The sequence below is a fragment of the Mus pahari genome, chromosome 13 (assembly GCF_900095145.1).
Source record: "Mus pahari chromosome 13, PAHARI_EIJ_v1.1, whole genome shotgun sequence".
Taxonomy (NCBI): Eukaryota; Metazoa; Chordata; class Mammalia; order Rodentia; family Muridae; genus Mus; species Mus pahari.
This window is the reverse complement of record NC_034602.1, coordinates 9,199,458-9,223,572: the sequence shown is the minus strand read 5'-3', so window position 1 is coordinate 9,223,572 and position 24,115 is coordinate 9,199,458. Positions and strand designations below refer to the sequence as shown.

The following is a 24,115-nucleotide window of genomic DNA, read 5'->3' as shown; positions in this document are numbered from 1 at the left end:
TTGGTTTTTTAGGCATACAACTTTGAAGCTAGACTGACATCGACAATGTCATTTCTAAGTGATAGATTCCGCATGATTAATTTCTATTTGGCAAAAACAATAAATATTACCTGCTTTAAAAAGAAATTATTTGGAAATAAAAATTGTCTCTTCTCACCTCTAAAACCCAAGAAGAAGGGCAGAGGAGGACAAGTACAGAATCAAGTGAAAGAATATTAATGCATGAACTATTTCCAAAAGTTACTAATAAAATAACACAAAGAAGTACAAACAATTTTTGCTTCTGCAATCGAAAACCCTTGACATCACAGTGTATGGGATTACAAGTGCATATCAAGACCAGGGCTTTTTTTGGAAGATATTTTTAAGTGGAAACTTATACACTAATACACACAAAGACAAAAGACCACACAAAGTACATATCTTATTTTCGTATGTCTGTGTTATTCATATTAACTATTCACCTTCATCAAACATTCTGATTCACTACAAGGACAGCCTTCTGAAAGGAGGATTTAGGTGGGTAGCACTGAGCTGCAGACATCTCAGGATGGATCACATTCACTTCTTCCTCCATCCTCTAATTCCTTCAACAACCCCCACTCCATATCATGACCTTTCAAAGTACACAAAGACGTCTCCACTAGCAAAGCAGACTCTCAAACCTTAAAATACAATATTCAAAAGGTTAAGTTCATCTTGGATGTAAACAGTTAACAAATGAGAAAATTGGGCCGGAGAGATGGCTCTTCCAGAGGTCCTGAGTTCAATTCCCAGCAACAACATGGTGGCTCACAACCATCTTTTTTTTTTTAATTAGATATTTTCTTTATTTATATTTCAAATGTTATCCCATTTCCTAGTTTCCCCTCCAACCCCCCCCCATCTCCTCCCCTCTCCCCCTGCTTACCAACTCACTCACTCCTGCTTCCTGGCCCTGGCAGTCCCCTACACTGGGGCATATAACCTTCACAGGACCAAGGGCCTCTCTTCCCATTGATGACTGACTAGGCCATCCTCTGCTACATATGCAGCTGGAGCCATGAGTCCCACCAATGTGTTTTCTTTGGTTGATGGTTTAGTCCCAGGGAGCTCTGGGGGTACTGGTTAGTTCATATTGTTGTTCCTCCTGTGGGGCTGCAAACCCCTTCAGCTCCTTGGGTCCTTTCTCTAGCTCCTTCATTGGGGATCCTGTGCTCCATCCAGTGGATGGCTGTGAGTCTCCACTTCTGCATTTGTCAGGCACTGGCAAAGCCTCTCAGGAGACAGCTAAATCAGGCTCCTGTCAGCAAGCTCTTATTGGCATCCACAATAGTGTCTGGGTTTGGTGGTTGTTTATGTGTTGGATCCCCAGGGCTCACAACCATCTTAATGGGATCTGATGCCCTCTTCTGGTGTGTCTGAAGACTAGTGTACTCATATAAATAAAATAAATAAATCTTTTTAAAAATGCTCTGTTAAAAAAGTGAAAAAATCACATCTTTAGAACTAAATCTGCTACCAATTAGACAGTTAAAGGTCTTTTTAAAAAATATATTAGAATCTTTTTGATAAAGGTAGTACCTGTAAAACGAAATAAATAAAAGTAAATGTTTTCTACTTTTTGGCCCAAGGAGGGGAGGCAAAGATGAGCTCTCAGTATGCTGCCCAGTATGTTATCTTATAACTCAGCATCAAGTGACAGACTGGCTCACTGCACAGTAGCTGAGACTACAGGACAAACTGTACACCACCAGCTAATCCTAGTCACTTAGCAGACTTCAGACTGACCTTTACTTCTCAGTTTAGTTGGGAACTGTAGAGGGTACTTCTAGAGCTGGCTCGTCCTGAGCACTAACCTACCAACTGATGCTTTAAAGCACAGCACAGCAATGGAACCTCCTGCAGGGACTAGGATCTGCACATGGGCAGCTGCTGCACAAAAGGGCCAATGCCTTGCCCTTAGCTGATACCAGGCTCTTGTAGTAACTGTACAGATAGCAGCAGGGCTCCCAGGTCTGCTGCTGGAGCCCACCACAAAATAATCAACTGAGGTTATTCAATTACAAATAATTCCAAGACAAAAATTCCAAGTACTCAGAGTGACCAAATCTATCATGTGTTAGGTCTGTTCGCAAACATTTTAAAAAACTGGATGAATCTACATGTAGTTCTTTTTTAAAGAACATACCTATCTAGAAGAATTCTCTCATTTTCTTTGGCAAAGAAAATACTAATTCTGCTATGTAACTACAAAGAAATAAATCATAATAAATAATGTGCCAGGGATAGTAAAACAAAGACCAAAATAAGGGAGTCCCCCATTATAACTGACATTATAGAAAAGAGAAATTTTTAAAATTGTTTTTATTATATTGGTATATTTGCATGTGTGTGTGTGTGTGTGTGTGCACTCATGCGCGTGCACACATTACACATGTGTAGAGGGCATTAGACAACATTCAGGACTCATTCTTTCCTTCTAATATGGGTTCTAGGGCCTGAACTTAGGTCTTTAGACCCACATGGCAAGCACTGGTCCATTTCCTGCTGAGTTAGGTCACCAACCCAGCGAGAAAAATTTTAACTTCAGTGTTACTAATAAGATAATATACTCAAGACAACTAATGAGAGATTTTTAAAGAAAATAAATGGCCTAAATTAAAAAAATATAGGTACTTTTCTACATGTGGGAATGAGAGTATTCCTAAGCAGGAACTTATTTATGATTTTTCTCACTAGGAAAAAAAAAAATCTAATGTTGACTCCATTAGCTTAAACTACTACAGACGAGTAAACCTGGGCCCCCAGCAAACTCTGGTAAACTGGGACTACACTTCATTTAGTTTGCACTGAATCATATTTTAAAAGTGTTAATAAAGCAAGATTATAGACATGAAAGAAATGAACACTACACATGGTAAAAACATCAAGTCCATACAATGCTTCAAGTAAGGTAATCTATTTTTACATATATCATCTTAACAACTTGTGAAGTACACAAAATGCCTGGTACTGTTCTCATTTTACATAACACAAAGCAGTGGAGCTCAGATTTAAACACCTAATACTGCCCTTTATCCCTCCTCAGTGGGGCTTTCTGCTAGCAGTCCATGGCAGGTGCAGACATTGGGGCTATGCCTCCATAACACATGGGAATTTTGTTAGGTGAGGATCCCATACCATTAACTACGCAGAACTCTAGAAGCAGGGGAGGAGAAAACAAAAGGTATGCTAGGCTGGCGGCATGGGCAGACAGGGTTACAGAAATGGCCTGAAAGCATGGAGAGAGCTTTAAAGTCTGGGTAAGTGCCTGAACAAGGTTTAAGGCAGTAAGAAATTTAATGGTTGGAAGAGAGAACATGAAATCCTTAAAGCATGCTTTTTACTGAAGTAGAATGTATACTAATTACAATGTGTGAAAATGGGACAATGCTACAGGGAGATGAGACTTTAAGCTGAAGGCCGGCTGCCTCCACATCCAACACGAAGGACCACAAACTGAAATCAGTATGTTTGCTAGGAAGGTTCTGTTACATCTTCACAACCCACCTACAAAGGAAAACCAACATTCCAAATTACCGTTTCTTACACTTTGCCTAAAACTTACCGAATCTTCTGGAGGTCTCTGAATTTTACCCCAGTCTACAGACGGTCCCTTTTCTTGCAAGAATCTATGAAATAGCTTCCGAAATCCATCAAGATCTTTTTTAGTGTGCTATGAAAACAGAAGAAAATGTTTAATACATAGTAAAATTAGATACAAGCTATTACTTTTAAAATACCTTTAAGTGAAATTCTTACACTATTAGAATATAGAGTAGGGAAAATTTTTAAGGCCAGTTTAAAACTGAAGTAGAAAAGTGAAAAGGAACTATATTTAAAGGAGTCTTTTAATAAGCCAAACCCCTCCACTATCACCTGCTAGTCAGTTGTCATGTACTCTGAACAATTTTAGTCCGAATGAATTTCAACATTTTTTTTATTACATTCTGATATCTTTCACTACTTCTGAGTGTAAATTCTCAACAAAAGAACAAAAAGGGAATAAAACATAAATAACCTCAAAACAGTAAGTACAAACTGAATTGAAAAATAAAAGATAATGTACGGACAGAAAGTAAAGCTTCTTGATTTTGGAAAACTGATGGCTCTAGCACAGGTCCGCTAGAACTGGCTATGGGCAAAAGGCAGAGAGGACATGGGAGGTAGACCAACTTGTTACAGATCCGACTAAACATGGCAACCATCTCTATGCCCAATGATACTCAAACACAACATAAACTGTAATCCTGTCAATGCCCTTTTGGGGACTTGGAAATTTTCCTCAGTTTTTTTAAAAAAATAAAGTAGCTTTACTATGAATAAACGTTAATGATCTGTGAGTGTTCAACAGTGCTAACTTCTGATGTTATATCCTGTGCTCATTTCAGGCTGGAGAATCACCACTGGCAGCAATTATGCATGTTGACACACAAAGCAAAAAACACTACTGAATCCTTACCTCAAACTCATGTGAGGTTGCTGTGGTAAGTATTTTTTCTAATTCTTTCTTCACAGATAATTCTAGTTCTTGGAGAATGACCTCTTGGAACTGAGAAGCACCATCTTGAGACATAGCTTTGCTAAGATCTTAAATAAAAAGATATAAAGCCACTGATTAGTATCAGTCAGCAACAAGGAAACTTAGGAATTTTGTTATTTCCAGATTAGTCAAAGTCAAGAGGGACCAAAGTCTGAGAACTTGTTGGCCTTTGCTTTATAACAAGATGGAAGTATGCTAAACAAAGAGTGATGGCTGTCCACTTGACAATATTTAGCTTAACTAAAATCCAAGAGGCTGGGTACACCTGTAAGGGATTTTGCTTAATTACATTATTTGAAGGAGGAAGACCCGCCTGTAATCTGGAATCTGAGGTGGGGAGATCCACCTTTAATGTGTACCACATCTTCTACAGGCAGCCTAGAGAAAGGACGTGCTCTCTGCCTGCCTGCCTTCACTCTCATTGTTAAGTTCATTCATTCACTGCCATTAAGAACCTACACCTGTGGGATTCCAGAGTATACTGAAGACCAGCTGAGACATCCAGTTTCATGGACTGAATAACTTCCAGACTCCTGAACTTGCTGTTGGGATACAGCCATTATTGAACTAGCTAGACCATAGCCTGTAAGCCATTCTATACATATACATATACATACATACATACACATATATATTTAAAATGTAATACTTATTCAATGTGTACATTCATCCTACCAGGTGTGTTCTCGAAACTCCTAGTACAGCAGCTTTAAAAAGACTTACCAGTGAGTAAGTGATAAAAAGGTTATCAGTGAATAAAAATCACTATACTCTTTTTTAAAAAACTCTATCTAAATAGATTCATATAAATAGAATTTATCTTTGTATTATAGTTACAGCCAGAGTTATCTGGAACACTAGTAGCCCACATAATCGACTTAATGGGAAGGCCTATATAAGACTTGAACTACTCTCTCTTTTAAAGTCTAGTTTTTGTATTATTACTAATAATTAAACCTTTTTTGGTTTCTACTTTTCTGTTAGGTATTTATAAGCAAACGTATATTTACATTTCCATAGCCCCAAATTAACTATTTCTTTCTTTCTTTTTCAAGAGCTAGGCAAGGATCTGGTCCACAGGAGTCACTTTGGAGAAGACCTTAGCTCCTTTAGTTTTTCTTTAGGATTTATGTCATCAGCTGGTGAGGGTAAACATCTCCCCTGGAAGTACTGGAGACGTTTCTTTTGTGTTGACCCTCCTGTGTGTATAGAGTGTACAGTGGTTTTGAGTCCAATCTTTGGATCAGGAGGACAGATGAATCACCAGTAAGTAGGTGAGAAGGGTAATAGCATCATCCTGAACAGATGAGCTGGAGCAAGGGCCAAAATACTAGCTGCCTCTTTAGTCTCTACCGTTTACATTAGTGTAAGTCTTCAAGTACAGTTAGTGAAGACCCAAAAGCTCAGTTACCAAGTGTTGAAAAACAAACCTTGCTTTAAAATGTAACTGTATAACAGAGCTTGGCAAAAACATTTTTTAAAGTAAACCTAAACCTAATAATTCAGTATAAACTATTAAAATTATTTGATAGAATTTAAAATACCTTTTAGATATTATTTAAAGAATAATCCGTCCTTTAAAGATAATATAAAGAAGGCAGGAAGCAGCTGTGCAGTGGCGGCTCGTGCCTTGAATCCCACAACCTGGGAGGCAGAGGGAGATAGGTCTTTAGTTTGAGGACAGCCAGGGCTACAGAGAAACCCTGCCTCAGAAAAACAGAAAACAAAACAAAACAAGGCAAAAAAAAAAAAAGAAAGAAAGAAAGAAAGAAAGAAAGAAAGAAAGAAAGAAAGAAAGAAAGAAAGAAAAGAGAGCTGAAAGCATGGGGCCAAGTAACTTTCTCCATTTTAATTTTAAGACTAGTCTAGAAAATTATCTTCCAGAAAAGGGCAACTGTGCATGGGGAGTTGAACCCTGGAGCAGAAGCCATCATGCCTTTAGAGCTACTAAATTTTATTTTCTAAGCAACAGTCTTGTTTAGATTGCTCACAGACTCAGAGCTGAGACAACAATCAACCAAATAACATTAACAGAGACTGTTCATCTATTTTTTGTTTTAAAATTTTACATTATTAATTAAAACAAATATGGGCTAAGTTGACAGTTTTAATTAACATGACCATTTAATTATAATCCAATCTGGTATTGTGTAAACTTTATAAAATCAGAAGCACTTGTAGATATACACACCCTGACAGTCAGATGTACAGATATTTTTTTAAAATATCAAATATTTGTATTATTTGTAAGTGTATTTTAGACTGCTGACCATATCATCTTTCGTAGCCATTCTTAATCTAAATCTGTACTTTTAAAGATAATACTCTTTTTTATTTTTTAAAGACAGAGTCTAGCCTGATTGTTGAAAAGTTTAAGCAAGCTGAGCCAGACTGGTTTTCACATGATCCTTCTCTCTTTTTAAAGCTTAAGTGATAAGAAAGTTGAAAAGCCTGTTTTCAAAGATGAGATCGTAGGTAGATAGGCAAAGGTTGTTTTTAATTTACCTTAAAATATGATAGTTATTATTATCTTAAGACTTACCATAGCCATTTTTATCTTACACAAGGAGCAAACTTATAAAGATAGTTTCACTACTACTGTTGTTGGTATTTTAAGTAGCCACAAGTGTTTTACTCAACTACTAAGGGAAATTCTGAAGGTCGACTGAGTTTTATGTTGTCTTAACATAGAATGATATATAATTACATGAAAACAAATATAAACACAAATGAGGCAAACATTAACAGACAAAGAACTTTCTATCTCTATCTTTGGAGTAAACAAATTTGACTTGGGAAGGCTGTAAAATGCCTTTTGTCAGTTTGTCTTCAGTACCTTTAACTGGTAGGTCATGTGATAGCATGTTTTCCATGCCTCAGTTGTTTAACATTGAGAAGACAAAGCTCAACAGTTAAGTCTGTGGAGCCCGAGGTTCTGTATTAGTGAATGCTCCTAGGCTACTATAGTTTTTTGGGTAAGTTTTAGAGATAATTTCTGGGCAGTAAAAAAGCAGTAGGCCTAGAGAAAAGAAAAGTTTTAACCATTTGAAAAGTAGAAGAAAGACCTGTTAGGACACAAGGAGAAAAATCAGGCTTTTTGGAAGTTCCCATAAGACAAAGAAACCAAGACAGGATACAGACTTAGGTGTGTCCTATGTGCACCAGTGGTTGGTAATGTTTGGGGGCTCCCTGACGAAGCTTTCAAGTTTTTCTTGTTTTGTTAAGGGTTGTTAAAAAAGAATCATGAATTTTAATTGCCCCTGAGAGTTCAACCAAGTATTGTTTCCAGGAGGAGTGCTATAAGCAGAGAAATGGATATATGGCAGGAAACTACTTCTAGTGTGCCCTTTAGAGCTTAGTTTTCTTAGTACCGCCTCCAGTCTTGGTAGAGTGTCAGAGACCTGGACACCAGGCCCTTAGAGCCTTTAGAGCACTACTTTTGATTTCTACAAAATAGGTCTGGTTGTAGAATGGTATTGGAGGTTAAACTTTTATACCTCAGCCAAAATTTTCCTTCACCAAGCTTGTGTTTAGGGCCAGAGAGTATCGAGTAAAATATGAGCCTTTTTCAAAATTCATGATTTTTAATCTTTGATGTTTCATCATGGCATATACTCAAGAGATCCTAAGTAGAGAACAGTACCAGGATCTTAAAGTATAGAGAAACATCGCTCTTATCCATTTTAGAGTCCTCAAAGAGACCAGATGCACTTCAACCCAGAGCACAGCCCCAAACTGATCAGAAACATTGGTTTATATTTCAAAATTTTGGGTCTTACTCATACCCAGATGGGGGCTTTATCTACACAGTGGTTTTCTATCAGAATTAAGTCATAAAAATATTGAAAAGTTATTCTCTGCAATAAGCATTTCTGTGCCATTTAAGGCAACTTACAACTCTTTCCTAAAAAGCTGGGAGGAGGAGAGAAAAAGAGAAGGAAGAGGGATGTGAGAGAGAGACGGGGATGGGGTGGGGCTCACAGAAGGCGGCTGCGTCTACGAAAAGCTGAAAAGCTTTGTCTTCTCTGTTTTAAGTCGCCACGCAGGTTTTGTGCAGTGTGTGTGTGTGCTTAGTGTATCTGAAGGCCTGGGTTCAATCCCATCTACAACAAACAAAGAAACCGCCCCACCACCACCACCACCACCACAGCTTGCTGGATGTGGTGGTGTGCTCCTGGGGAGGCAGAGACTGGTGGATCTCCGTGAGTTCCAGGCCAGGCTAGGCTATGTAGTAAGAACCTGTCTCAATGACCCCTCCTTCCCCTAAACAGTCATTCAAGTTAAAAGTATAAATTGGCTGGGGTGGACCTTTGGAACTAATCCTCAAGGGAAAATCTTTATTCACTTGGAGATGGGACTGTCTTTAGTAAATGAACAGGGACAGTTGAAAGCAGTTTTGGTATGATGGACCAGAAAGTAGATCATAATGGTAGAAATGTAAGGAACAAGCTGGGTTGTTTTTTTTTTTGTTTGTTTGTTTAGTTTTGTTTAAAGATTGGTCTAAATTTCCTCTAATTATGGAGAAAATACCTAAGAACAGAACCAACAAGCAGTAAGGGCTGGGAACCTACCTCCTGAGTTAGTAGGCTCTGAACATACACATTGCCTGACAACCAGCAACAGTGTATACACTGCTTGGTCCCATGCTTACTTGTGTTGGTGAAAACCAAAGCCCATGGCTTTACTGCAAACAGGCTAGCATGTTTTCACAATTCCAGGGATAACTCTAGACAGAGAGGACTAAATTTCCAGCCAAAGAGGATTTTTGTTTCATTTCTGTTGCTGTGTTAAAACAGCTTGGCCAAAAGCAACTTTAATGGGAAAACGAATTTATGTTAGTTTTATAGTTCATTATGGCAGAGAAATCAAGGAAAAAGAAACTTAAAGCAACTAGTCATATGCAGCCACAATCAAAAGCAAAGAGAAATAAGAAATTCTACTATATTCAATTCTCACAACATTGACAAGTAATTTGGAAGAAAATTCTAAATACAGAGGAAGAAAAAGGCATGCATTAAAACACATGAATTATTTTGTTCTGTGCCACAGGTTAGTTTAAACACAAATAACTATACAATAATTTTTTTCAACAATTCATTTATTTTTATTTCATGTGCATTGGAGTTTTGCCAGTGTGACAGTGTTGAATCCCCTGGAACTAATATCACAGACAGTTGTGAGCTGTCATGTGGTTGCTGGGAATTGAATCAGGGTCCTCTGGAAGAGCAACCACACTCTTAACCACTGAGCCATCTCTCCAGGTTTTTCAATGATTTTAAAACAACAAAATATTTTTGTCAGACTCAGAAGTTATTTATAAACTGTTATTTTTTTTCCTGAAGTTAAGGTATGATAGTCATATCCCTAAAAAACAATGAATGAAAGAAACATTTACCTTATACTCTAGGCAAATAAGCTAAAACTAAATGTAAATCCAAGTTTAAATATGACAAAGTAGCTATCTGAGATTTAGCTAAACAAGGAAAATTATAAACAATAACTTTAAAGGCTCCCTGTCCAGAACAGCCTACCTATTCACTTACAAGGTTCAAGGTGAAAAATATTCAGAATCATGTCAGTCATTCTCCCTATTAAGCCAAAATGAAAGATATTCTTTTAGATTTCTGCCAACTAAGTAAGTTCAACCTTCAGACACATCCTCAAAAAATCCCAAACACAGATTTAATTTTGAGTTTAAAAAAACAACTCTAACCTTTATTTCTCCCATGTCTCTAAATAAGGATGGGCTTCTAAGAATATACACAAAAACAGCTGGGCATGGTGACATACACCTGAAACCCCAGCACTCCAATGATTAGGCAGGAAGAGTAGCCAGCTTGAATTTCATAGTGAGACCTTGCTTAAAAAGTAAATTAAATTAAAAGGACAGAAGGGTGGTTGGTTCAAAAAGAAGTAATCTTACATGCTTCAGCAAAGACCAGAAGGCACAGATCTAAAATCCATTTTTTCCTTGCTAATTAGTTACTTATTCACCCCAATTTTTAAAAGGAATTTCTAGAAGATGTAAGTACAAACTACAGGACTTTTCTTGGATTTAACATTCTCAAGTTACACTTGAGTTGCAGTGGCAACTGGGTTTCTAAGAGAAGGTCAATTAAAGAATCCCTTGAATAATGCAAGATTTCCAACCTCATAAATGGTTTCCTCCCACTTCTTAGCAAACAGAATTGATCTTCCACTACTTCAGACAGAAAGTAAATTAGGAAGCAAAAAGTTCATAAGCACAGTCACAAGCCAAAGAGTTTTTAAAGATGCAAGCAAACCATCAGTCTCCCCTTCTATTTTCCTCACTCTCTGGATAAGGAATCTGAGGGTGAAATAGTGAGATGGCTTTCCCAAAGTCACAGACCAGGCAGGTGCTGGGCCTACAGAGCAAACATGTTTGCTCCTGTCCTGAGATCCATTGCATCCTGTACATTTTCCTCTAGTCTGTCTTTCTTTAAATTTTGGGATAGAAATTCCTAAACATCACTGTCCTCCAAGGCCAATCTATACAACTAACAGAATAACTGGGCTTACTAAAACCAGAATTAGCTGTGTGGTTTCATTATTCTTTAGCAATGTCATACAGACCAAGCAGTAATTGATTTTTCTCAGCCCCACCTCCTGCTATAATCTAGATCTTCCTTATGCACAAGAATTGAAATTTCAGTATTATGGACCTTTAGCTATCCAAATGCGGGAGGAGGGAGTCAGGGAGTGGGGTAATAATGACATTACAGAACTTTCAGAAACCCAGAAAAAAAGGCTAAGGCAGAAGGCATTCAATTTAGAAATGGCTTTTGTTTCTTAACTTGACAACTGAAAGGCACACAAGATACCCTTTTTCTGACACTCTAAATGGTGGTACAAAGTAACTTCATATTCTGAAGTATAAACCTAATTTCACAATGTAGAGGCCATATAGCAGACACCAGGAAATCAGGAGCAGCAAAAGGTGAAGAACCACCCCTAGTCCACCTCACTACTGATTCCATCTCAACAGTCAAATTATCTTTTTTGTATTTTCTTTGTGGATGGCATCTCTCTACATGGCCTTGGGTGTCCTGGACCTCACACTTTAGACCAAGAAGGTCTAGAACTCAAGAGACCTACCAGCCTCTGCCACACAAGTATTCAAATTAAAGGGATTAAAACCAAAAACATACAAATCCCAGAATGTCATCACAACTGGATACGACTACGAATGAAGTTTGAGTATATACTGATTAGACATATCAACTCAAGCTAACCATGTTCTGGATGTTCACTGCTGCCCTTCAAATTCACTTGTGAAAACACTTCCATGAAAAGTTCTTCTTTGGGGCTAGCAAGATGGCTCAGAGGTTGAGAGCACTGACTGTTCTTCCAGAGGTTCTGAGTTCAATCTCAGCAACCACATGGCGGCTCACAACCATCTGTAATGGGATCTGATGTCCTTTTCTGGTGTGTCTGAAGACAGCTACAGTGTACTCATATGCATAAAATAAATACATCTTTTTTTTTTTAAAAGCTCTTCTTTGGGCTGTTTTACCCAGAAATATGTCATCTTTGCGATCATGTCTCAGTTTCCACAACTGGCTCCTCCTTTCTCCAACTAAACTCCCTAAAGACTGTCTCCAGACCACTTTCCCTCACCATCCTTACGACTGGTAAACAATATTTCTCCTAACAGTTCACATGCAGAAGTTGCAGGATGAAATCAGAAGACAATTTGCAGAACCGGCCCTCTCCTTCTCTGTGCGTCCCTGGACTTGGAGCCAAGCACCTTTACCACTCAGCTGCCTCTCATGCTCGTATTGGTAGCTTTTACATAGGCACCTCCCATCTAGATCCTACCTTCTCTACCACTTTCTAGATCTTTTAGACCTGAATACTCAGGCTACCTCAAACTCAACTTTATCTAAACCAGAAATCATTATCCAAACTAAGGTACTCTTCTTGCCCTTTCTGCTTCCACCAACAGTTAACATTATTTAATCATCCAGACTAAAGGTGCAGTCCCAAGGTTGGCTCCTTAGTTACAAAACTGCTTATTTGGATCACTACAATTCCATTCTCTCTATTGTCAATACTACCTTAATTCTCCTCAGCATTTTCATTTTCTGTTCTGGAGTACAACAGCCTTCTAACCAACCTGCCTACCACTTGTGATGCCAAGAGATATGAATTGATCCCCATTATTACATTATGCCTTATTTGATAAATTTTTCATAGTCTACTAAAGTAAATACAAATTCATGATCCAGGAGTTTATTTTTTCCTACATTTTTATAATTTATATGCATGAGTGTCTTGGCTACATGTATGTGTACTATGTACATGCCTACAGAAGCCAGAAGAGGGCATCACACTCCCTGGAACTGGACTTACAGATGGTTATAAGCTACCATGTGAGTACTGGGAACTAAGTCTGGGTCCTTAACTCCCAAGTCATCTGGACCATGATCCAGAAATATCTTAAACCAGATTAAGGTACCTTTGGATGACTGAAGGTAGTAAAAGTGCTACAAAGTTCATAAAGGCTGCACTTTCCTACTCTGACTTTTAGATCAGTCCTTCTAAAACTTGAATTTGTATATAAATAACCTGGAGAGCTATTTAAAACACTGATTCCTGGGCAAGCTCCCAGACATGCTGACTCCACAGTTTTGGAGTAGAGAGAATATGCATTTCTCATAAGCAAACACTGTCAGTATCACTTTGATGGTATTTTATTTATTTTAATGTTTACTGCAGCCATGCTCCTGGTTCTTCTTGTCTCTTAATTCTACACCTCAAGGCCATGATTGTTCTGAGATGGCACCCGGCCCAAATTAGTCTAATTCCTTCCAGCTGATTTAAGCATGAAACATAATAGGACTTTGACTTGTGACACACAATTATATAGCCTGACAAGGAACTTTATAGAAATGTGTTCCTTGGTGGGGGTGGGGGGGTGGGGGGGTGGGGGTCCATATAAATGTTTAATAAACGCTTGGGGTGATGCTTGCCAGAGCGCTAACCCGGGGCTTTGTTCCTATTAGGCAATACTCTTGAGCTGTAACCCTAGACAATAAATGGTTGTGACAACAAGAATGAAAGGCTATCAGATGTAACAGTACTACTATGCAAATAATCAAGAACTTTGCCAATCATGCATTGTTCTCTATATAAAAACTGGTAGAATACACATAAACTAGACTTCTCAATAAAATTAACCTTGTTCTCATATAATATAGTCCATTTCTTTTGATAGTACTGGGAATTGAATCCCATGTTTCTATACTAAGCAATACTAATCAAGTATTACAACATGTCTAGTCTAGAATAGTGGTTAAATTCTCAAAGAAGAAATGTTACATACAAAGTAATTTTGTTAAATAATATCACTTTTTTGAGATTTAATAGCTGAGAAGAAAGTAATGCCAAGGGGTCTACAACACGCCTTTGTTGAGAAGGTAAGTAGTGTAACATATAGTTACCAAGAACCAAAAGTTATCTAGCAGCCCTGTCCTGTATCTTGATATAAGTATACTTTGCTACATTTTTAAGCCTGGCAAGTTAAGGTCTTTAAAGTCAGTGAGTCCAACTCCTCACCTTGAGAATGACAAATGAGCTGAGAAAGGATGGTTTTCCTGAGTCCAACTCCTCACCTTGAGGATGAGGAAATGAGCTGAGAAAGGATGGTTTTCCTGAGTCCAACTCAGGCCTTGTTGTCTGGTTCCCTGGTTACTTCCTTTTAACGGGAGAAAAGTTTCTCCACTCAATCCCACACCATCAAATTACTTACCAATTACACAGTTTATTACTCCAGGTACATGCCACCAAATCAGTATGAAAACTAGAAACCCAACTGTCTATCATATGATATTAGGTGATATTAAAACTAAACATACAGCATTCTTACTGCATCTTATGGACTTCTACTTTTCCTTAAATAGTTTCCTGAGAAATGAAAAAATGAAAAAAAAAAAAAAACAATGAAAATATTTAGGCAATTTATACTTTATTACCAAGGCTCATCTTTAAATCATTTGTATGAATTAGCCTAAAACAGTGCATGTATCTATATAACTGCTTTTTTTTCTGTATGTATTAAGTCTTATAATTCTAAGCAGAACTATAACACAAATAAAATATCGCATCAGCATTTGCCAGAGCAGCAACTCTAACTGCTTTTCAGATTATTGTGGCCAAGGAGAAAGGAGGCCTGTTCTCTAAAACAGTATTTTTACAATTTGTTGACTAGCAAGTAAATGGTAGACTAAGCAAACATGACTATTTCAAGTCCACGAAAACAATGAATAGGTTTCCACTGCTTTTTAAGATTCAAGCAAAATCGCAAAAGAATGGGAAACGCTCATGATTTACATAAAAAACAAAAACAAAAATATCTAAGAATGTTTGGGGAAATGAAACATATTTTCCTTTAAGCTAAGTAAGCCAACATAGCTTGTTTCTCTATGGTGTTCAGAATCAATCCTTGATTGTCAAAATGGTTGGAGGAGGAGGGAGTCACAACCAACTTCTCTTGGCCATAACTGAGAAAAATAAACAATGGCAACTATTGGCAGAGACAGAGCTGGAGCCCTGGACAATTATCTCACCACAAACTAAAGGAGATGCCTGCATTGCCAATCAAGAGAACCTGGAAACAGTTTTCAAATGCAACATTATTAGAGTTTTTACCCAAAGTTGTTCCTTCAAAAACCACAAAGTTTAATTTCTTGTGATGGTTTAGCTAGCCAACTTCAAAGAATTTAGTGAGTTATTCATAGAAAACCCATGTCTGATAGAATTTTAGAGATTTGAGAAATACTGTTTCAACTAATAGTGACTATGTCTGGGAATTTACTAAAAGACCAAAATGTTCACAATTCAAACACTATTTCTCCAAGTCCAAATTGATTATTTTAGAGATGAAATTGTAGGTTGATTTAATAGGGCCATAGTCTTTACAAAAGGGCCAGTTTTTACAGAATCCCACACTATCAAAGGATTTAAACCAGTCGAGTATCCTCACACAAACATAGTCTAACATGGTTTGAATGTATTCCAATAGCATAAATCCAGAGGTAAAACCACCATTTTCTCCGCTATACAAGTAATTTTGGGATGAATAACATTATAGGAAGTTAATACATCTTTTACTCATTTTCATCAATAAGAGAGGTTAACTTCCAAATTCTTCCAGGTATTAACTTTCCAGACTTCTAAGAACTCATAATACATGCATTTGTATAAAAAGTATCAAAAAAAAAAACAAAAAACAAAGGCTTGGTGGAAAGTGAAAACCTCCAGTATCTTGTTCTTTTATTTAAAACATTTTTGTTATCATGCCAAATTATATTCCTATCACCAGTTTTCCCATCATTTTAAGTTGGCTACAATTCATCTCTCAATAAACAAACACATGCACACATACAATGGTTTCTGTGAAGTGGTATTTTAAGAAAAACTCTATTACAGAAACTTTTCAGTGTATCTTCAGGATTTTAAAAAGATGCTTCCAGCCTGGCATTCTGGTACACTCCTTTAATTCCAGCACTGGGGAAGCAGAGGCAGGCAGATTTCTGTGAGTTCAAGGCCAGCCTGGTTTGCAGAATTCCAGGACAGCCAGCGCTGTAACACAGAGAAACTCTATCTTGAAACAAACAAAAAATAAAAAGCTGCTTCCAAGAAGTGTACCCATTAATATTTATATCCTGATATCCTTGGTTAAGTTTTTTCCTCAGTAGTCCTTCATAAAATTAAAATCATCAATCTTAGAAGAAAGGCTCAGTAAGGGGAATTTAACTGCAGAAATGAAAGACAGCCAAACTTTATCAGACCAATTTTTCAGTTTGAATTTCCTAAATATTTACAACTATGACTGAATTGAACTAAATTTACACACCCACCCTCTAGCAGCATCATAAACTCTAATCTATAGCTCTAAGGAGTGTGCTTTAGCCATTACTTTGAGTACTACTCCTGACTTAATCCATACCACAATCTTTCTGGGGAAAAAATTAATCGCTTCAGTGATAAGCAACAGGTTTTAGGATTTGAGAAGAACTATGCTGAAGCTCACTTGACAACCAAGGCCCAGAATGCCATCCAGCCTTGTATTCACCTGAGACCCTTTCAGTTATAATCAGCTCAGTGATCTTTGTTGACCAGCTGCCATCTACCAAACAGGAATCACCAAGAGTCAAAAAATTCCAGCAAATCGGAAAGTTGACAGGCCACAAATATTTTTTAAGGAATTCAGATGTATTTATATGGCTTTCCTTGGAAATATAATATTATATTAAATATAACTATATAGTACAGTTTTTAAGAATAAGGGATATTTTTACACAGCTTAGATAGATAATGGCATATTTAAAGTTGTGAAAATACTTCTAGAATTTCAGTGTTAAGCAAATACCTAGCCTTAGCTGGCTGGCTATTCAGCCATCACTCTCCTCACCATTTATAAGTTTCCAACATTTAGGAAGACAATTCTCACAACTTTTTAAAAGAAAAATTCCAAAGGGCATCTGTTGACAAACCTAGCGAAATCCCACAACTACTGCTGATGTTACCCACAAATGTGACAGGCAGGAAAGAGGCAGTGTTCATTTACGTAGAAAAGTGGAGGCACTGAATAATCCTAGCGGCAGAACAAGCCAGAGCGAGACAGTTTCATAGGTAGGCAAAAGAACATAGCAGCTCATATCATGTTTCGTCAAAGTACTACTAGGCTCCTGAAGAACATAGACTTAGGCAGATATACAGAACTTATGCCTTTATTGGCCCAGTAATTCTACATGGACAGCTCACCTCTCTAACAGTATTAAGTGTTTTTACTAACCATAAATTTCCAACTAACTTCTTACGATCTAAATGGCTGAGGAAGAAGAAACCCAGCAGTCTTATAACAGTAGTGCTTGGATTGGAGCCAGACCCAGTGGAGCAGCCGTATGCTTCACCATCACCCAAAAAGAATGGTGCCAAATGCACAGTTCATAACACCCAGATCTACAGACTCCAGAGTACCTACTGTAAGGGGAAAATAAATATAGTGAAAGGCATACAATGAACATTAAAAAATAAGTTGTTAACCGACCACTTAAACTGTAACTTGTATTTATCCCCTATACTATCCAAGTTTTACCTTGCCTTCCCCTCTCCTCAGCTCCTGTTTAATAATTTTCTTTAAAATATATCAACTTTCAAGTAACCAGACTGAATATTAAATCTGAATATGAAAATCAAAAACTATTTGTATTTCTGTTGATGGTGTGTTGGGTAGCAGTGCTATCTAAAAGCCATCATTATTTTAGGAAAGAGTAGAAGATAATGGCCACACAGTATTTTCCCAGCTCAGTCACTTAGTACAGCGCCGCATTTCAATTTCTCAATGACCCTGCGCCATAAGCACTGAGACCCAGCGGAGGAGGCAGGGACAGGAGACAGATTCCAATGCCTCTCCCATACTAAGCACGCGTGTCATCACTAAATTATACTCTCAGTCCAATTTCCAAACTCTACCCAGGTAGAACCTAAAGTTCAGAAAAGTGTCTAAAAATCACTTTTTGGTAATGAGTCAAATCGAAGTCCATGCCCTTTCGTATTTCTCAGTATTTATGTAATTTAAGATAGGTCATAAAAACCTACAGCCGAAAACATATGGTAAGCTAACCTACTGAAAAAGCATATAGTACATTTTAGGTTGTGGGCATTTGCTGCCTGTGACAAATTCTTTTAGAACATCTACTTTCAAGACACTGCATTTTTCCCAGGGACATATTATCTTTGTCTGTAGAGAATGGTAATCTATTTGGAGACTAGGCCATTCCTAAAATTTTAACCTAAAAAGCAAAGAAAGTTGTTGGAAAGGACAGGAGTTGTAAACAACTCAGGAGTTTCAGGACTTCTCCCCAGTTCATCTCTGGTCATCTTCATAAGCTGTAAAACTTCTTAGGGCTCAGAAGCTTAAACGAGACAACTTGAGGTAGCTGTGGCCTGGCATTGGTTAACACTCTCCCTGTGAAGCAGCACAGGCAGTGAAGGAGTGGGAAGAAGCATCAGTAACTTCTGGGGGGAGGGGAGGGTCAGCATTGGACTGCTTTAAAAAAAAGAAAAAACAGAAGTTTCCAACTCTTATACTTGAAACTGATACAACTCTGAAATTAGCCAGTTAGTTTTATCATTTCTAACAGTAACCAAGGTAAGCACATAGAGAGTTCACACTTAAATACAAAAACTATGCAATGATAAATTCCATGACTGAGTTAAACATATTTGGAGAGAGTATCATCCTTTTGTACAAAACTGCCTGCTTAAAAGGAAAACTACTATTTTGAGTAAAAGTGGAGAGTAAATAAATCAAATGTGTCATCTTGAATTGCATCGTGGAAATAGGAATCAGACTGAGTTTATAGTTTAGTTAACGCAATCACATTAATTTCTTCATTTTGACACTTGTGCCATATTTTGAAAACTGTAGAAGTACTTTAAAATAATGGGCTTTTAAAAAGTGGGTAGCGGGGCTGGAGAGACGGCTCAGTGGTTAAGAGTACTGGATGTTCTTCCAGAGGTCCTGAGTTCAAATCCCAGCAACCACATGGTGGCTCACAACCATTTGTAATGGGATCTGATGCCCTCTTCTGGTGTGCATGAAAATAGCATACTCATATACATTAAATAAATAAATAAATCTTAAAAAAAAAAAAAAAGTGGGTAGCAATGTCCACAGCCACCTGTGTCTTCTTGATTTAGAAATCTCTAGCTTCATATCAAGTATAACACCAACTTCAAACATAATGACAAAATGACAATTCTGAGCCTAGTGCTGAAGGCAGACAGGCATAACGGTCCCATCTGTTTCCATAATAATGAAGGCAGATTCCTTTAATCTATTATGAAAAACTTAAGAGTTACTGAAGTGGAGCATAAGCCTGCATGACATTTTCATTTCAAGGGTCAAATGATGAACATCCCTAGCATAACTTGAAAAGGGGAAAGGTGTACGTACAGTCACTGAGGAGCACATGAAGTGGTCGCAAACTTTACTACATGTATTAAGCAAGATGGCTGAAGCTTTCACACACTGGGGTCTGGAAGGAAAGGTTTCTTATATATCTAGAGGCAAACTCTATACAGTTTTGTGACAGAAGTTTAAGGCAGCACCCAATTGCAATGCTACAGCTTGGTTGAGGGGTATTTGCCAAATGCTTTCTTTACACACATACAGATATGGATGGTAATTTTCAAATTTAAAGAAAGCATAATCTTTCTATATTAAAAAAAAAAAAAAAGGAAAAAGCTAACAGCACTGCAGCAGAGTCATTTCTCTGACTGGAATGACCTCCAGTGTCTACAAACTACTCCTGATTTCGAAATAAATGACTATGAGACTCAATCCACGTACACATAGAAAAGAAGTGGAGAACGGTATAGCTTCCTACTAGTCTTGACAAACGCATCTGCCTGTCCCTAGTCCGCTGGGTTTCCTTGTCCCACAAAGATAACTAACTTATTATCGACTGCAAGAAGGGAACAAAAATTAATCAGCAGTCAAAATCCTGTTTTGATTATTACAGTTACTAACCACGATGTCAGAATACTATTAAAACTGATTTTAGAAGGTAGAACTAACCCCTGCAGGGCGCAGAGGCATACAAACACGTATATGAAATGCCAACCCAGTAAGTGGCGCAAAGCAGCTTAAATACCAATTTAACCAAAAAGGTCTGGCAAACGGTATCACAAATGAACATTTCCAGTTCCAAACTACCCACTTACTTAGAGACTACCAATATTCAAAATCGGACGAAGCAGCCAAGAGACAGAAAGCAAAATGTCTTACCTTGTACAAATCTCGACATTTTAGGATTTTATTAAAATAATCTGGCTTATAATTTTCAATTTCTAGAATCTGCGTTGTAAGGAAGGTCTCTCCCTTCCCTGCAACCGAAGTGTTCTTTCTCCTCCGATGTTTAACTACTTAAAGAAGAATTCGGGATAAAAAAAAAAAAAATCAAAACTAGTCTTTAAAAAGAAAAATCCTGAAGACGGAAAACTTGGTGGGATCGACTCAGCTTGGGAGGGAACTCCAGGCTACTCAGCGAGCCCGACACCCACGGGGGACGACTGGAGACTCCGGAAAAGGTAAAACCAGACGAACTTAAATTTCATTAACGGAGAGGCGGACCTAGAGCCGCTTCACCGCCCTCCGGTCTCCACGCCCTCTAGGGCAGGACTGCCGCAGGCCCCCGGCCGCACCCCGAGGCCCCTCGCCGGCGGCCGTCCAGCGGCGAGCTGCTGGCGCCCCGCGCGGATCCGGAGGCGGGGAGGCCGGCGAAGGGGCAACGCAACCTTTTCTCCAGCCCATAAATAGCCGGGACTCGGAGATGCTGCCAATTCCGCACCGGGGCAGACAGCTGGCCGCGGCCTCCCCTGCGCAGTCGCTCCACGCCAGGGCCCGGCTCGCCCCCTCCCTGCCCCCCGGGCCCGGCCGCCCAGACCCCCCGGGAGGCCTGGCCCTTCCTGACACGCCCTCGCCCGCCCGCCCGCCCCCCACTCTTCCACGCCCCACGGTCGGCCCCCGGCCACGCCTTTCCGAGCGAGACCCCACGAGGAGGTCGCTCGGAGCCCGGCCCGCCCCCTAAGCGACACCCACCTTCCTATTCCGTCGAGGGCTGGGAAGTTGGGGGCCTGGAATCAGGTCTCGCAGGCGGCACGAGCGTGGCCGAGGCGGCCTCCCCTCCGCTCCCGTCACGCGCAGACACCTGGAGCCTGGCGCCAGCGTGCGCAGCCCCTGACTCCCCAGCCCGCCGCCTCCGGACACCGGAGCCCCCACTTTCGCCACACACCTCCCCTCCCCCTCCTTCCCCCCCAATGCGGAAATGTCCCTTCTGCTCAGAGCGACAGGCACAGCCGCCAGTCCGGAGCCGAAGTTTGCTAAGGACCTGGCCAATGAGACAGGCGGAGGTGGCAGGGGGCGGGGCGTTCGAGGCCCGAGGGAGGCGGGCGCAGAAGCGAAGGCGGGAATCCCACGCGTGGGAGCTGCACAGGCAGCAGCAGGGTGCCAAGCACGTCTGTCTATGCCTGCTGTCTGCAGATGCCGCGAGCGTGTGAGAGAACCGAAGCGTGTGCTTGTGTTTGCACTCCACCAGAATTTGCCCCGTTGAGGAAACCTTGAGCTCCCCATCAGGGAAGCCAGGCCCTTCTCAAGAGGTCCCAAAGGCTCTGCCACCAGTTAGGGTTTGAGGAGGACTAAGGGCAACCTTTTCAGAATCAAGCAAATGGATGGGATGTGTTGGCTCACCAACAGGAAGAGGGCCTGGGGGCGTCGAAGGGAATGCCAAGTAAAGGCTCTCCAGAAAGCCATCACTATTCGCCTTGCCTCGAATACCACTCCTAGGCACGTTTGTGCTGGAATAGGGCGTTTACTTTTCTAGCCAAAGAGAAAATGACTTATTATCTTTAAGATGCTGATGATAGATCTTGTAGTCTCCAAAAGAAAGAGGAAGTTAACCGCCAGAACGTTGGCACCAGGCTGGAGACTCCCTGAGGTGCGCCCAATCACAGCTAGTCTTGCCAACCATATAAGCCTGTAAGACTGCCTGTCTTCCTTAACATTCTTGCTTTACCCTACTGGGTTTGTTAGTTCCCTAACCAAACATTTCCAGAAGGGTTTGAAATGTGCAACATTATTCAGCCAAGGTAAATGAGAATTTCTAAATTATTCTCTAGACAAGAGAGCTTTCATTATCCAGTCCTTTGGGTTCATATGGAAATGTTATTAAACAACACAGGAAAAGATAGTGACCATGTTGCTTATGTAGAACCCAAAAACCTCAGCATCCAAATATCTCAGTTAAGAAAATAACTTTCTCCAAATGAAAAAATTTCTAAAACAACAAATGGCGTCAGTTTGAAAAACGACACTTGCTCTAGAGACTTTGCTTCGACTCTACGTCCTCTCTGAACAGCAGAGAAATTGTTCCAGCAGTGAATGAACTGCATTTATCAGTCAGTGTAAGCACTAAAACAGAACCAAAGGCCTGGGCCTCCTCATGTAAGTCAGCCTGCAAAAAAATTACGTGCAACAAAGAATCTTTAATTTTTCCAGGCTTATTATATAATAGAATGGCCGGTTATTTTTTTTACTTCCACAGAAGATTAACGAGGGGAGAAAAAAATCTTTAAATCTAGCAAAAACATTTGGTAGTTCCTAAGAATCAGCATCTTGATTTATGAGTGATTAACTACTGACACAAAGGACACGAAGAATGTTGTACACTTACTACTTTTTTAAAAGTTCCCAGAAAGTAAACCACTTACGAGGTTAACTTTATAGTGAAGGGTTGACTTTTGGCCAGAAGCACTAGAGAAACCACATTTCTAAGTGATATGTTTATATAGTGCCTTGCAAATGAAATTTCTTTAGAGAGGACCTTGAATTTAAATTCCAGATCTTCAGATATAGTTTCTCACTCCTTAAGAATGAGGAGAATAGCTCAGTTGACAAATCATGGGATAGGGATATAAAACCCGAGGTTCTTCAGGACCATAAAGCAATTGCTTGTTTCTCTCTTTACATTCAGCTCTCTCTCTCTCTCTCTCTCTCTCTCTCTCTCTCTCTCTCTCTCTCTCTCTCTCTCTCTCTCTCACACACACACACACACACACACACACACACACACACACCTGGGGGTGGGGATGAGGGATGGCCATGGGATGGGCTCGGGATGGGGAATCTCTTCTGTTTGATTTTTTTCTTTTAAGAAATTTTACATTTTATTTTATGTGTATTGAGTGTGCCATGTTTGTGTCTGGTGCATGTAGAGGCCAGAAGAGGGATCCCCTAGACCTGGAATTAAAGAAAGTGTTATGAGTCACTCTGTGCTAGGAACCCAACCAAGGTGCTCTGTAAGAGCTAGTGCTCTTAACTACTAAGGCATCTCCTCAGACCCTGACCACTTTTCCCCCTGAGCTAGATTACAGATAAAGAGGTCACGTGAGATAGCAAACAGAATAGACACCTGGACGCCAGTTTCTGGTGAGCTGTGCTGTCCTCCAAGGGCCACAGAAATCCTGCCTCTAATTTACTTCAGTCCATCTTCCTACTTCCCCATAGGAAAATTAAAAACACACAAAACAAAGCAAAACTTTGTTTTAACTGGTCATATGTCTTGTGAGCAAACGCACAGCCTCAGCCATGCTACTTAAGAACCCTGCCACCAGCTACAGCCACTGCTCCTCAACAGTCATACTCTACCAACAGCAAACCCAATGCCTGCCTCCTTGTTTTAGAGCATAATCTTTGCTGCCTCTTTAGTTGTAGTGTTTGTCAGTATTTGCTACATGGAAAATATTCCATAAGTGTGTATTGAATGATAGATTTGGTGTTGTTACATCTTTTCATTCATAGTATTGTATCCTGGTCTCTACTCTTCAAGAACCACTAATTCATGTTTAGAAGTAATGACTCTTAGTTTCGATGCTTTTCACCTAGAATATGAATGTGGGACAAAGTATGTAAGAGCAGCAAATACAACATCTTGATGATTTAATAAGCTGTATTAGCTGCTT

General features: G+C 39.4%; 1 protein-coding gene across 2 annotated transcripts in view; it reads right to left on the bottom strand.

Annotated features, from left to right (window-relative positions):
- The window catches only part of Ugp2 (UDP-glucose pyrophosphorylase 2), a 48,502-nt gene extending 27,055 nt beyond the window's left edge, over positions 1-21,447 (bottom strand). The window contains exons 1-3 of one of the 2 annotated variants that reach the window (XM_021210948.1): positions 21,198-21,447; positions 4,484-4,611; positions 3,590-3,697 (exon numbers count right to left, since the gene is read on the bottom strand). In XM_021210948.1, coding sequence (XP_021066607.1) covers positions 3,590-3,697; positions 4,484-4,597 — 222 coding nt within the window. In that variant the 5' untranslated portion in view covers positions 4,598-4,611; positions 21,198-21,447. Of the gene's footprint in view, positions 1-3,589; positions 3,698-4,483; positions 4,612-20,384; positions 20,948-21,197 lie in introns of those variants that run through there. The other variant, XM_021210947.2, reaches the window with a different exon arrangement.
- Between the last annotated feature and the right edge of the window lie 2,668 nt (positions 21,448-24,115).